We start from the raw sequence: 15771 nt of genomic DNA, 5'->3' as shown, positions 1-15771 counted from the left end.
CCCTTGAATCAGATAAGGAAAGAGAGCGTAGGTTCCGTTGTTCTAGTGCTGCATACTAAGTGCGGGTTTCCTTTTTTATCGACAAGAATACAACTTATAAAAGGGCAGCCCCAATTAAATGGACGGGGGAGGAAAAGAGGAAATTCATGCCTGCAGGATGCCTGATCTCGTAGCGGACTAAACTCTCTTCATATGTACGGACACAGTTCTGTCTGAGACAGAATTTAGCTCGTCTCAAAAGTACAGTAGCTGTAAACCCATAAGATTTCGTAATAGTTTCAACCATACGATGATTTTGGTTCAAATATTTACTTTAGGTCAAACAATAAAGCCACGTATGTTTGTGCTTCTGATATCAATTGAAGGCTTACATATTTCAACTCAATAATAACTTATCCATCTTTCCGATATCGAAATAATTCAACGGTCACCACGGAATTTCCTGGCCATCCCAGGCGAAAAACTTCCCGTTATCATGGCTTTTTGCATTGAGAATGATGCTTAAGAGCTTCTGTACTGAGAATTCCGTTGTGAAAAGTTTGTTTTCAGGAACATTTCTCTGAAATGGCTTGGAGAGATCTGTGTCCACCGTACCTGGGTGCAATAAAATGCATGTGATCGGATCCTTCCTCCGTGCAAATTCCACCGATATATTTCTCGTCACTGCAAATCCACAACAATAAGAGGAATGACTAAGTTGCTATCGAAAACTAGTAGGGGAATTATGCGATGTTAAGAGAGCACAAGGAAGAAATCATACGTTGATTAAGTGCAGTTTTTGAAGCTCGATAAGAATGCCAACCCCCAAGGCGATTATCCCCTATTGATCCCACCCTGGCGCTCAAGTTGGCCACAACTGCAACATCCCTGTCAGTTCCAGAGCCGCCTCCGTCCTTTAAGAGAGGCCACATATGCTGCTTGCACAAAGCAAGGATTCTCCATAAACATTTGATTCAAAAACCAAGTCCAATTCGAAAGACGAGGCTTAGAGTGAGGATACCTTGATCACTAAAACAGGACCTACAGCATTAACTTCGTAAGCAAGCATCAACGATGACTTCTCTACTTTCCTCAACGTCGTTTCTGTACTGGGAAGTAAAATAATAGAAATGACAGTCCGGCGTTGACAACAAATGATTTAACTTGTGAGAAAAATATTGCAGGTTTAGATCGTGATTAGACAATCAAATGTCGATGCATCCCTCACTAATGTGTATACCTGGTTGTAATACTTGAGGTATTGAAAGAATCCCAGATGCATTGATTAGAAGGTTTAAAGAACCATATCTTTCGCTGATAGACTTTGCAGATTGCTGAAATGCATAAATAAACAAACCTTTAGAACTTTAGAACGTAATTTTTTTTCCATCAACAGACAGGAAGTGTACCACAAATTATGATATTTTAACGCATCCATAACTAAAAGCTAAACTTGATTGACCAAAGTGTTACCGGAAAAAGGAAAGGGCGAATTGATCTAACTTCTACGGTTACTTTTGCCTCAGAATGGAGCAAAAGAACAAAATGAAATTGCAGAAAACCGGACAATGTTAACCTCTATGGTGCTTTCATTGGTCACATCCAATTGTAGAACACTAAGGCGTTCGGCAAATTTGCTTTTCAGATGATGAAGACCAGTTGCCCCCTCAGGATTACGGCAACTAGCAACAACGTGACCTTTCTCCTTCTCCAACAATTGTTTAACCTGTACAAGACAGAAAAAGAAGCATGTCACAATTTTGAGGCAGAAAAATTCACAAGTCTCTCATATCACACCAAAAGTTCAAAACCAAATCATTAAGAAGAAATGGTTACAGAAACCTTGTGTTATTACTTTGTTCAAGCAGTAGAAAGCTAAAAGTGTCATGATTCGAACGTAGTCTTGAGACTTGAAAGCTTAGATAGTCTTTGAAGTATATAGCTATACCTATATACGTGTCGCTCTGTATCATTTTGATAGTCTTTGAAGTATATAGCTATACCTATATACGCGTCGCTCTGTATCATTTTAAGAACCTACACAAGAAATTGTGCGTACGAATTGTTTCTGGCATAATATGACTATTTCAATTTGTTACGCGTGTACACAAATTACAAGAGCTCAGATATCGTCTAGAGGTCTAGGGATGATCAATTACATGGAAATCCTGCAGAGTAACAAAGGTTCTGCGAGATGCGAAACCAATCTTCAAATGATAAATGCAACTCCACCATTGTGATAGCCATAAACAACACTCACAGAAAAGTATTCAGATTGGCAAATTGTCGTTGAACCATAGACGAAAATTTTCCCATCTTTCCCTCTTCAAACCTTAATTCTGTCGTTTTATTCAGGGCATCTTCAAACGCAACTGAAGATCATTTACTCTAGGACATGACATTTTGGATCATGTATGTGCCAGTGCCAGTAAACATTACAAAGATCACATATTCTAGTTTTACTGCATTCCCAACCCGTTAAACCGGAACCTGGCTATACTCTCCACATGAAACACAGCAACCCATTTGCCAAATCAATCAGCATTATATCTCATATATATATATATATATATATATATATATATATGTATATATATATATGTATGTGTATATATATATGTATGTATGTATGTATGTATTTATATACATTGAATATCTGCTACATATAAAAAAACTCAGAAATTTTATATAGACACATATAGTAGAATAAAGCAAAAGAGGAAAGAAAAAGAGGGCTCTCACGAATTCCAGGCCAATTCCTCTGGAAGCACCCTGCACCATGGAAACCCCACCTTCCCATTTCCCAGCAGAAGAAGAAAGTGAAGCCCTTTGGCTCATTATCCGCATCAGTCTCAGAGGTCTCATCGCCACCATGGACGAGCACTGCTGGTTCAGAAACAACAGGGGTCTCAATTTGTACATCTTCGCCAAACCACCAATTCGGAAAGAGACCAACCGATCTTTCTGTAATGTTTGCAGCTTGCTTTTCCCAGCTCCGCAAAGTGCAAACTAGGATGTGGAACCACTGGAAATGAAGGAAGCCATGAAAATAATAAGTTCCCAACAAACAGCTCATTCATTGCAACTTTTGGCAACGTAACACTTTGATTGTGGCTGATAATCTTCCACCTTTGTAGTGTTTTTTCAGTTTTTTTTTTTTTTTTTTATCCAACTTCCGTTAGATTAGATATTAAATTAGATATCGACGGAATTCGAACATACTCTATTGTCCAAGGGCTCAACTCCTGGCACTGTCTTCAATTTTCCTAACAAATAGAGAAGCTATTTAGGGCCGACTACTGCAATCTGGGCTACTTTGTTGTACACTTGGGTTACTCTAGAATTTGGGCTGTGAGTTTTACTAGGCTTGAACATGAGTATTTTTTTTTTCTTGTTTTAAAACGCAACAGAAGTTGCCGTTAATATTAAATTAAATTTAGGGTATAATTAACACAAACCTAATCCATAGAACCAGAGGCCCAACCCTCAATCCTCAATCCAAATGGCTCAAGTCCTAATTGAACATGAGCATTAAACTTGAGGCACTTTAACCAAAATGGTCTTAGTGATTGACATAACTTCTTACTTTCCTAAGATTTGAAATCAATAGAAGTGGTCCCTGAGTTTGTCCATCGTCAATTATTTTGGTCCTTTCATGAAAAATCTATATTAAATAAGGACCAAAATGGTAAAAATACCCTCAATTTAATAAACAATGGGCCAAAATGGTTTTGATAAAAATTCAGGGTATTTTTGTCATTTTCTCCTTGTTTAACAGATATTTTTACGGAACGACCAAAATGATTGACAATTGACAAACTCATGGACCAGTTCTATCAATTTGAAATCTCAAGGGTCAAAGTGAAGAGTTATGCCAATCTCACGGATCATTTTAGCTAAAAAGCGTAAACTTAATTGAGTGTATCAAAATAACGTACTAGAGCAAACTCAATTTTTTTAGGATAGTGCTATTCACACCCATTTTTAACCCCTACACACTTTTGTTAATTTCTGGTCATTGATCTTCGTCAATTCATTGGATCCAACAGTCGAAAATTGAGAGGGGTGTGTTAGAAGTAAAAATGTGTGTGTGGATAACACTACCTTTTTTTTAATACATATGATATTATCTACACTAAGGGATGGAAGAATGGATAAAGCCTCACAATGAGCTAGCCATAATAATTTAGTTCAAATTCGTATTTGACGACAATCAAACTTAAGGCCTCACACTTACAAGTGAAAAAAAATATCACTAAACTGTAGTACTGAATAACAAATAAACTCTATTTTTTAATACAAACGATATTACTACTTTAATAATATACACTAGAAAGATGTGGGACGGTTTGAATTTGAGACGCAGTGTCGGGGACCTATAGTAAAGGCACTATTATGAAAAAAAAAGGCACCAACCCTCTAATGATCGTGGGCAAAATTATTTCTTAAATAGATTAAAAGTAGTGCCAGCCACCTTACTCTCAATCCAACCAGAATCTTAATTTGTTAATGGAGTAATCATGAGAAGTGTCATTTAGGCCATGATCTGACATGGAATTTCCTTGACACTTATTCATTTGAAGTTCCATGATTTGAGTCATTGACGATGTCCTATGTTATATAATTATCTAAACTGTTAACTCACAACAAGCATTGGCCACCGTCGAATCCATCAAAAGTCCCTGATGCATGGCCAATTTTTTTTTTTTTTTGGAAACAGAAAATGGTTCTACTTTATTCCCAATTATCATATGAAATGGAGAAAACATGGAGCTCAACAGCCAAGCAAATCATCATTTTCAAATCAGGTCAAATCAGTTTATTAATAAAAAATATATATATGTATATTAAGGAGTGGAGAAAAAATTAGTATAAACTTGCGATATTAAAATCTAATTTTTTTTAATTATAAGTGAAGAGGGAAATATATAGACTATAGTATTAAGTATCATGTTACATTATTGCTAAGAATTATGGAATAAGAGAATAGTTAAATACAATTATCGTGAAATGTATTGCACATTTGCTACTATATATATACTAACAAAACCTTTAATCTTAAGTATATATATTTTTAATATATACGATATATATTATCTACACAAGTGGGCCGGAAAATGTGCTAGTCATAATAATTTGGTTCGTCTTTGGCGAAAATCGAACCTAAAACCTCTCACTTACAAGTGAAAATGGATATCACTAGACCGTAGTGTAACACCTTTAGTATATATTTACATATGTTCCATAGTACTTTTAAATTTTTACATGTTTGAATTCACAACCCACACATGACATGGAACTAATTACATGAAAAAATAGTATTATTAATAAAAACCAAAATTTACAACAAAATCAAAGTCACATATGGCCAACAAACCCTAATGTAGTAATGTTCAAAACGATTGTGGTTGATGAGACCGACGGTGAAAATATAGGTCCCACACAATAATAGTGGGCGAACAATATAAAAGATAAGCCCAACTAATACATGTTCTCACCAAAACTTCGAATTATTACTGTACCGTACCATACCATATAAAATCATCAACTAATGTTTACATATAGCCTTTATTTTTTTGCGAAAACAGATTTAGGGGCCAAAGATAATCTTTGGTTACAACCATCACCAACCAACAAAGGAGGGTTTATGCAAAACAACACTCTGATACAAATTGATAATCAGATTGCACAAACAATGAGCAAACAGATGACACTTTTAACAAACCACTCACTAGAAACCAAGAACAAATTAAACCAGCAAATCAGAGAACAAATTTAGTCATTATTTGTTTTTTTTTATCTACTAAATCATTGAATTTGAGTTGAGATCTCCATATTCAAACCAAAAATGATGAAAACTTAGCTGAGAGGCATGAAGATTGAGTGGCAAAGGTTTGAGATGTTAAAAGTCGTTTCATGATTAAGGGAATCTGCAACTTAGGTTTCTTGCTTAGTTAACAGTGTACGCACAAAAATATTTATATACTCTCGTATTTAATTCTGTTAAGTTTCTTAATTCTTATGCTTCATTAGAGTTATGACTTTCGCGATCACAATAAAATAAACCTTACAGCTTGAGAGATATGACGATATTAACTTGTGGATAAAATAATTATAAGTGAGATCACGATTCCTTACTCATAATGTAGAGAACTATTTTTAACAAAAAAAAAATCCATGAACTTTGTGCATGCAAGTTAAGAATGATGATTATTATTTTTGCTCCCCTTCGTTAGAGTAGGGCTTAGAAAATGTCATAAAGAATAGTTTCTGAAGTGTTAGCTAGAGAAAAAGAAAGCTCTACCTGGAAGTTGAAGAAAGTTGGGGTCTAATTGGTAATATGAGAAGTAGTTTTAACATTTTATAAGTTTTTGCGTGGTTTGGTCTCTTAAAGAGATGGGACTTTGTCCTTACATTCTCACACGTCCCTTCAAGTGTGATGATTTTTCAAGTTTAACACGTGAACAACATAAACAGAGTGACATAGAACACATGTAGCCGTTGGGCTTCATCCGTTAATCAACATGCTATGATATCATGAGGAAAGTTGGAGTTCTACCATAAATCAATTGACAATATAAATAGTAGCTCAACCTCTTATAAGCCCTTATATGATTTAATCTCTAATTGATATGTGGAACTTTATCATCACATTCTCAAAATAGTGTGGCAACATATATATATATATATATATATATATGTATATGTATGCATTGTTGATGCAATTGGTCTTTTACCAAACATCTATATATATGAAGACATTGAATGATCTTTCAAGTGCATATAAATGTTCAAATGTTGTAGGACTGTTTTGTGATGAGACAACTCTGAAATAAAATAATTACCAAAAATTTCAGGAGGAGTAAATGGTCATGAACTTTATGGTATGCCATCAATTATTACTCCAATTCTTTCTTTTCAAAATCATGATTACAGTCACTCCCATTAACACAGTTGCACCGAATTTTCCGTATACATATAATGACTCTTAGCCCATCAATCAAGAATGTGAAATCACAAAGGGAGAACATTTTGGACTGTTCTTTGTTCAAGTGTCAAATGTTACGGGCATATGTGAAAATATAACATAATTTGGTCCATTTGACAGAACTTGGTGTCACCATTTCCCAATAAACTGAGTGAAGGTTGCTTCCGCTACCAAGTTGATCGATTTATTGGAACCCGTATGCAGTATATCATAGATTAAAAAACACCATGAAGAGCCGGTCATGAATAGTAATTAGGTGATGTTAGAGAGAGATAATCTACTTAAAATATATTTATATAGTTGATGGTTGAATTCCTGTTTTACATCATAAAATAAAGAATTCAACCATTAACCACCACAGTATGTGATCTATAAATAGGAGTAGGATTCTCTCCCCTCTTATTACCATCATCTTCCATCTCCTCCTCTCACACTCTTCTTTTTGTCTTATTCTCTATATAAAAAATTCAAAACAAGATGTAGAAGTGGTATAATCGCAACAGTTTAAATAAGAGGAGATTAAAGGAAAGCGAGATTAGGAGATGAGAGAATTATACTCTCTATAAATATGATTTGTCTAACATTTTTAGTAATATTGTTTCTGAAAAAGTAATAAACAATCTAATATTCCATTAAGTAACAGTAATACACTTTAAGTAAGCAATCTCCAAAGTAAGCACATAACTTAAATGGATAATAAAGGATACAGAAAGATGAGGAACCCAAGGCATGTATTTTATCTCACAATTACACATCCCTAGACTAGACTGATAAGAAAGGTCAAGAGTTTTTGTAGTAATTCTTTCTTTCTTCCTAAGATTCTTTTGTCATCTTCTCAAGTTTTTGTTTCGTTTTTTTCCTTCACTCTCTTTACCAAAAACAATAAAAATAAAAGTTTGGTTTTTTTTTTTCTTTTAGAATGCCAACCCACATGACCAAAGGTTCTGGTTGAATAATTTCTCCCACTTTAAAAGATGAATAATAAAGGCAAGTCCCATCTTCATATCAATCTCTTCTATCACACTGAGACTGAGCTTTCCAGTCATGTCTCTGATGGAAGTTCTTGTTTCCACTGTAGAATCCTTCTGTTCCTCAGCTTTCTGTCCCATCCACTAAAATTCCAAAAGTAATGTGGGACTCATTGGTTCTGCTCCCAATCAAGCAACTACCTTCTCTCTCTCTCTCTCTCTCTCTCTTTCTTCTTTTCACATCATCTCTCTTTCCCTAATCCGTGACTCGATTCTGGTAAATAACAAGAACCCAGAATTATAAAACTTATAAAAAAGGTAGAAAAGTTAGAATCTCCCCCCACCCCAACATGTAAAACTCAATTCAAACCACAAGAACTAGGTTTTAAACTGCACCACCAAAAGGAAAGAACAAAAACTAACTTGAAAAGAGTATACTCTTAACTCTTGTTTAGTGGGGGTTGATCGATATCTTTTCATGGTGATTAGTCTTGGCCTTGTTATAACTGCCTCTTAGCTTCACCAAATGAAGTGTTGTTGGTGTTGTGATCTCCTGACCAATTATCAAAGAGATTGAATGGATCTAAGGGCGCTGCATCCTTGGCTGCCTTTTGCTGCTGCTCATCCGCTGAGAAACATTGTGAAAACAAGAGGTTTAGTGGGTCAGCCTCAATTTCTCCTAAATCAGCAAAGAAGTCCTCAGGATGGTGAGACTGGTTGGACTGCTCATCAGGCATTGATGGTCTATAAGCAAACCCTAAGTGCTGGTGATGAAGATCAAGCTCTAATTGCTTCTCAATGCCCTCAAATTCTTCCTTCACTGTTGAAGCACTTCCAGCGGTGATAACTGTTGGACACACATGGTTATCATCATTCATATTCTCATTTTGTTCTTCCTTTGTTGGGCTAGTTGGCTTTTGAAGAGGCTGATGAGAGCTATTGGGAGAGACCTTCAAGGCGGCGGCAGCGCCGTTTTTGGATGGCTGGGATCTGGTTGAGCCAGCTAGGGCATTTCTCTGAGTAGGCCATGGATGGTTGTGTTCAGAAGTGTAGGTGATTACCAACATGTTTGGATCCGTCCGGCTACGCTCTACTTGTTTTCTTGCTGGGCAACCCTTTGAGCTGCTACATCTGTAGTAGCCCCTGCAAGTAGTATCAAACAAATAAGCTGATTTAGTTAAGTTCAATGGCATTGATAATATATAGATGATTATTATGATTATAATGATGATTATGTTGATCAAATCTTTGATTATATTGCTTCCATCACATATCAACTGACAATAGTCGCATTGAAGGGTTATTCTACAAAACCGACTGGTACTGAAAGCTGAGTTTTTGTGCTAGCTAGTTGCAAATAGAGTAATAATGAATTTACTATTCTTTTTGTCCACACATTTTTCAGAACACAAACTTTCAGTACTTTAGAATCATTCTGTTGGAAAATGTATTAATACTATTATTATATTAAATTTATTAATTGAATGGAAATTAGAAGTGGAGTCTTATGCTAGAAAGATATGTCTGCTTAAATGAAGTGTTGCAACTTTTGAATTTTCATGAATAATTACATGCTTTCCAATGAGGTATCTCACATTCTATAAATAGGGAAGGCCCATACAATCACAGAATTATAACTTTTTTCATTGTTTACATAATCATACATAGAGTGCACTAAATATTAGAGAGTCTCATTGAGTTCATATGAGAGAGTTTTCAACACAATCGTGGTTCATGGAGCCTTATGATTTGGAGTGCTACTATTACAAGGACGTGGTTGTTGTATCTTGGAAGACATGCGCCAAACAACCATGAGCACCGTAGTGGGGAGTAAACTTATCTTAAGGACAAAGTGTCCAACACTTGCCTCAACCGTATTTTCTAGGTTTTTCTGATCCATCATGTCATGTTCATTTAGCATTAGTTTGACATATAATTGCATAAATTATTTCTTGATTTTTCATATGATTTAATATAGCAATTAGACCCTATTTTTTCAACACATTCAAAATAAAATAAAGGTACGTGTTTAGAGTTTTGATGGGAGATGATTCTCGACATTATTTTTTTGGGTGCACTTTAATTTATTTAGTTCTCTTTAATTCTTTATTCTATCAAGTGCCATAAATAAATAAATATGTGCTATACATGTAAAGAAAAAGTTGTACGAAAATCAGTTCTATAAAAGAAAATTTATGAGAGTGCGAAAAAACCTATTTTACCCTAGCCTAATTTTCCACTTCACTCTCTACTCAGACTAGGAACTCCTATGGTGCTATGGAGTATGGGATAATCCAAATATTTAAACCGTTAAATCTTTATTAAAAAATTACAGAAATTATGATCTAACGATTAAAATTCCAAAAGATTCTCATACTCCAAAGCACAAATTTTTTTATCGGACTAATATAAGGGCACTTCACTCGTAATGCATTAAAACCCTACTTAGAATTTTGAATTAAGTGGGTAGATATGATCAAAGAAAAGGAGACACAACCCTTCATGGTTGTCAGTGAGATATGCAATCCAAATCCTTAGTTTTACTTACATAGGAACTTTTTATTATATGCAATGTATTAAAAGGCGGGGGCGTGGTCGAGGCATCCAATGGATAGCCCAACGCCTCACAGAACCTAAAATTTTAACATATATTATATATAAGTATATTTATAACAATATAATACTTTGTAAAAACAAATATAACTATAACTAAATCAAAGATAATATCATCTTCTTTATTACTAAGTCTAGTTGTACTTGGAAACTATGTCATATAGTCTCAAAATGTTATGATTATTTATTTTATTGTAGGCAATTATAGAGAACTTCAAGGAAAGTAAGGATGAATGGTCACAATTATAGGAAAATTTCAAGCAAAATAAAGGTTGAATGTTGCAATTATAAGTAATTTAAAAGGAAATAAAGGCTGAGTGGAGTAGTATAGGGTATTTAAAATGATATAAAGCAATAATTATGGGAATTTAAAGGAAAATAAAAGTTTGAGTGGAGTATTTATAGGGTATTTAAAATGAAATAAATGAGGTGAAGTATTTATAGGGTATTTAAAATGAAATAAATGGCGAAAATAAAGGGTTGAGTGGAGTTTTTATAGGGTATTTAAAATGAAATAAAGGTTGAGTGGAGTAATTATTATGAAAATTTATGGGATTTGGAGAGAGAAAGTCTCTCGTTCTTCTTCGTTGAAACTAGAATGGCATAAAACATTTCGGAAAACCTGGATTTTGAAGAAGAACAATGCCCAAATGAACGCCATGAGGCGCATCTCCACCACCCAGACGCGCTCCGGCAAAGCCTTCTGCTCACTCCCTCAAAACAAAGGCAGGAACACTGACACCCAGCCTCAAAGGCCGCCTAGACGCGCCTTGAGGCGAGCCTTTTAAAACACTGATTATATGACAAGTGAATGTGAAACTTTTTTCTAGTATATAGAAAAATGATGACAAGTGAAACTTACTAACCTTGGAAAAGGTGACCCTTTGATGGGTTTCTGACCGTACTTTCTCCATGCCCACAGATCAGACGGAACTACTTCTCCAGTAGGCCTGCTGTTTGCAGCCGCTGGCGCTGGAATGCACACCACCTTCTTTGCCTGGCTCTTCCTACTCATATAGATAATTAAAGATAATTAAGTATGATTAAATATCTTACGTAAAAGTTAAACACACTATTTAAATTAGATTGGTGGGAGCGAATGAAATATCTCATTTTCTATCCCTGTTTTTGTTGAAATTGAAAGGATGAAGTAATAGATGGTATATTCCAAAGGAGACCAATACCAATCGAAAAGCAGTGATCGATCCTTTCAGGCGGTGTGGATTGGGGTAGAAAAAGTAGTTCCCAGATATATAAAAGATGAAAGCTAAGTGTGCGATTGTTATTGTGACACAAAGCAAAGCCCCATACCTTTTCGAGGTTTGATTAAACCCCAAAAAGACAAAGATGCATATCGTGTTTAGGTATCTACATGCTAATTAGTAATGTTGGCACTTGACACTACTTATCAATCTCACCTGGAAAACAGTCTTAGAGAGCTACTCCCTCTTCAAGACTGAAGACTTTAGAGCTAGTCAAACCTAAGAATATTGATATATTTTCTTTTATACAAGCAACAGTCAATCAAAATTTATCTAAATTACAGGAAAATGGACTCGAACTTGAGTGCATAAAGCATATATATATATGTTTTTTTCTGCATATATATCGCTCTAACTAACTTGACTACACCCTAAATCCTATTTGTATTAATAATAACTTAGAAATGCTTTAAATAACAAACCCTATTGTTAGATCTTCACCATGTATAAATCAAAACCCAAGTTGCATAAAGGCACTTTGTCATCAAGGTTGTTGATCTATAAAATGATGATGATGATGATGATACTGATAATGTAAACTTAACTACTAATCAGGATTAATTTATATAGCAGAAATTAAGTACTAATTAGAATAATTAATTCATGGAATCATGGTCAAGTTGTAAGAAATATTAAATGCTCTCTCATGGGTCCTCACCTTCGCTTGATCCCCGGATTCCGTGGAGATGAGATCTGCATCCCGGTGTTCCCGAGCAAGCAACCTGTTGCTGCTGATGAGCTGTTCCCATTAATAATCATGTCGCTTGCAACCATGGCAGCAGAATCTGGTGAGGTTTTTATCCCCCTAGGAGACGACGACACTGCTCCACCGATCACCGGCGAATCACGCGACGACATGGGTATCTTTGCACTTGGAGAGATCTGTAGCATCTGTGAGAATATGTTGCAAGGCCTCTTTATTGGATCTCCATCAACCACAACACCACCACTTTGATGGTTGTGATGCCCAAGACTAAGTACATGATGACCGCCACCGCCACCAAAAGTAGTAGTTGTGACACCTTCCTCCACACGAGCTGTACAACTGGGGCTGCTGAAAAGGCTGGAGCTTGATATGTCTAGCTCGTTAAGAAGCGGATCGCGCATGTACGACGAAAATGGATCGCCAAAGTTGTCCTTAGCTTCTTCTTCTTCCATGGCTAATGAAGATGATGGAAATATCATGGGATGATCCGATGGGAAGTGCCACGTGTCGGTGTGAGGTTCTCGATGATCAGACGGATAAGCTTCAATGTTAGCAGTAGTTGTACCAGCTCTTAGTATGTCGGTTAAATCACCTTGATAATTCTCCATCCTAGTAATTGGCATGAACAAGCTGCACATGATAATATACACTCTTAAGGCAAAAGTTGCAGCTTCAAGTTTAAGTATGTCATTTGAACCCTTTCGTAGTAGTATTGGGAGGTTAAATCTGCACCAAAAGAGAACTACAGGGCATGCAATTCTTGGCCTTCGTATTTGGGTGGCTTCTAATTTATTTAAGTAGATGGAGGAAGTTGAGATTTCACCGTAAAACCAATGAAAAATTCGCAATAGACTGATATGCAGAAAAAAAAAGGTTTTGATTATTAGGAGCAGGAGAGCAAAGATGTGGTTTTTGAAGGCTGATGTTGGATTCTTTTGTTCTTCTCAAAAACAAAGTTATGATGAAGGAGGAGAGAATTGTTTGGAACGAAGAAATGGAATAGATCAAGACTCGAGAGGCAGCTGACTTTTCATACAAAACAGCTCTTCTCCATACGCAACAAAAGAAAGATAGAGAGAGAGTTTAATATGAAATTGCCGAATAACTAATGACAAACTAATTATCATCAAGCTAACTGTAGTGCTTGTTTTTTACTTGTTAATTTAATATTATGTGTATTTTCTCTGTCATAAGATAAAAGAAAGACCTTTACCAAAAAAAATTTAAAAAAAAATCCTTTCCTTTGTTTCAGAAACAAGTGATAGGAAAGTAAAGAGGCGGCAAGTATCCGCATTTCTCGGAGGAACGTTTCGAAACTTGAACAACTATTCTTCGTTTCTTTCAAATTTGAGTTGCCTTCATCCTTCTTTTGTTGATTTGCCCCTAAATTTGTATAGAGCTGCCAATTTTCTCCTTAAATTTTAATTTTAGTCGATTACCCTCTTGAACATTTTTAATTAGCCAATTTTACCCTTGAACTTTAATTTTAGTCAATTGTCCCATGAACTTTTGTGATTAGCCAATTCCCCCCTTGGCGTTAGATTTTAAAAAGTTTCATTCAATTTTTCATTCATCTATTTTTTCATTCTTTTTGCCCTCATATAGTTGTTTTCGTGATCAAGATGGATGGAATTTTTAAAAATCTAATGCCAAGGGGGGAGGGGGGGGGAAATGGCTATTTATAAAAGGTCAGTGGGATAATCGGCTAAAATTAAAGTTCAATGGGGAAATTGGCTAATTATAAAAGTTCAAGGGGGTAATCAGCTAAAATTAAAGTTCAAGGGGGAAATTGGCAACTTCATACAAGTTCAGGGAGCAAATCGACAAATATGACATCTATCTTTGATGGTGATCATGTGTTGCTTATTAGGACCCGCCCAACCTTCAAAGAAATGAGGAGAAATGAGACTCTCTCAAAATAAGACTCTTCATGAACTCTTTGTCACCTTACAGTTTAACGTTAACTTCCGTGCCAACATTATAAAACATTGTGTAAAAAATATGAGGTGATAGAGAGTCCCACTTTTGAGTCTCCTAATTAGCATTTCTCAAGAGGTGGTAGAAAGTTCATAGAGAGTCCCACTTTTAAGAGTCTCTTTAGCATTTCTCAAGAAACGAGATTATGGGGGAATGTTGTATTGTCTTGTCTTGTAAGCATATCTTATAATTACACTTACACACTATCATTGAAGGGTTTAAGTGCATGTAAGCTATATACCCATATACTAGAGAATTCAACTATTACATTAGGGTTTAGTACATTTTAGACCTCTTCAATCATTTTACATTTATTTTTAACTGAGATCTTAACTAGTTGGTTGTACTCATGTGACCTTTATACAAATTATATCACATCCAATCTGGTTTTTTTTTTTTTTTTTTTTTTGTGATTGTGATCGTTTTCTCGTTTTGTTGAGTAAGAGTTGATCCCTACACTTAGCAAAGAACTATGAGGAGGGAGCTCGTTGAACATGTTTTATTACAATTTATTGTTTTGTTTTTTTTTTGTTTTTTTTTTTTTTTTTTTAGAACAATGACGAGTTACCTTTTTAAATCGAAAGAAAAACATCAATATATGGTATAGGTAATATCGAAATTATTGTTACTACTACATCATGACCTTTTAAATGTTAATCCCAAAGGGGTATGAAACAATACAAATTTTAAAGAGGATGTTGTTGATAAATATCAAGAGGTCTTCAAATCAAATAACCTTCAACGTAATAGATGGCCAAACCAAGATGGAGCTATTCCTGCCACCGAGGTGAAGCCTCTCCTAGTTTGACCACCGAGACGGTGCCTCTCCTAGTTTGACCACCGAGACGGTGCCTCTCCTAGTCTGACCACCGAGACGGTGCCTCTCCTAGTCTGACCACCGAGACGGTGCCTCTCCTGCCATAAAAATGCCACGCCGATGGGGTTCAAACTTGAGGGTTTCCCTTGCATTTCTCAACTGTTTCAGAAGCGAATCTAATTTCCAGAAAAGTTGTATTTGTTTTTGGCAACGACTTTAAAGTTCATCTTCATTCCACAATATAAAACTTCATATGCGGGTTTTGAATAATCAGCTGAATTAATCAAGGACTCTAGAGTATTATTAACTAGTTAATTTTTTTCAAATAAAGACAAAAAGCATGATTAGCGTTTTGAAAAGGTGATTATGATGAAACTGAGACATATAAACTGAGCTCTAATATAAAATGTTGGAATGATGAAGGACAAGATTAGGATTAGAATCGTAATGAAGTATTTTTA

General features: G+C 35.4%; 2 protein-coding genes across 3 annotated transcripts; both read right to left on the bottom strand.

Moving 5' to 3' along the window:
* Positions 1 to 273: 273 nt before the first annotated feature.
* Positions 274 to 3070, bottom strand: LOC137729224 (uncharacterized oxidoreductase C663.09c). Its single transcript, XM_068468086.1, has 6 exons — positions 2722 to 3070; positions 1556 to 1705; positions 1220 to 1313; positions 1001 to 1083; positions 761 to 914; positions 274 to 663 (listed from the first exon to the last, which is right to left on the bottom strand). The coding sequence occupies exons 1-6, from the start codon at positions 2899 to 2901 to the stop codon at positions 428 to 430; spliced, it is 897 nt and encodes a 298-aa protein (XP_068324187.1). The 5' UTR covers positions 2902 to 3070; the 3' UTR covers positions 274 to 427.
* A 4440-nt stretch (positions 3071 to 7510) lies between these two features.
* LOC137729720 (probable WRKY transcription factor 14) lies at positions 7511 to 13643 on the bottom strand. 2 transcript variants are annotated; one of them, XR_011068029.1, is made up of 4 exons: positions 12469 to 13643; positions 11415 to 11555; positions 8381 to 9078; positions 7511 to 8209 (listed from the first exon to the last, which is right to left on the bottom strand). XR_011068029.1 is itself a non-coding variant. In XM_068468727.1 (3 exons), exons 1-3 carry the CDS (start codon positions 13152 to 13154, stop codon positions 8436 to 8438), a joined length of 1470 nt encoding a protein of 489 aa, XP_068324828.1. In that variant the 5' UTR covers positions 13155 to 13641; the 3' UTR covers positions 7511 to 8435. The 2 variants fall into 2 exon arrangements, 1 of the variants encoding a protein (XP_068324828.1); XM_068468727.1 differs by having other exon boundaries at positions 7511 to 9078; positions 12469 to 13641.
* Between the last annotated feature and the right edge of the window lie 2128 nt (positions 13644 to 15771).

Source organism: Pyrus communis, chromosome 3 (genome assembly GCF_963583255.1).
Source record: "Pyrus communis chromosome 3, drPyrComm1.1, whole genome shotgun sequence".
NCBI classification, from domain to species: Eukaryota; Viridiplantae; Streptophyta; class Magnoliopsida; order Rosales; family Rosaceae; genus Pyrus; species Pyrus communis.
Note: the sequence above shows the minus strand (reverse complement) of the source record. Positions and strands in the feature narration are given on the sequence as shown.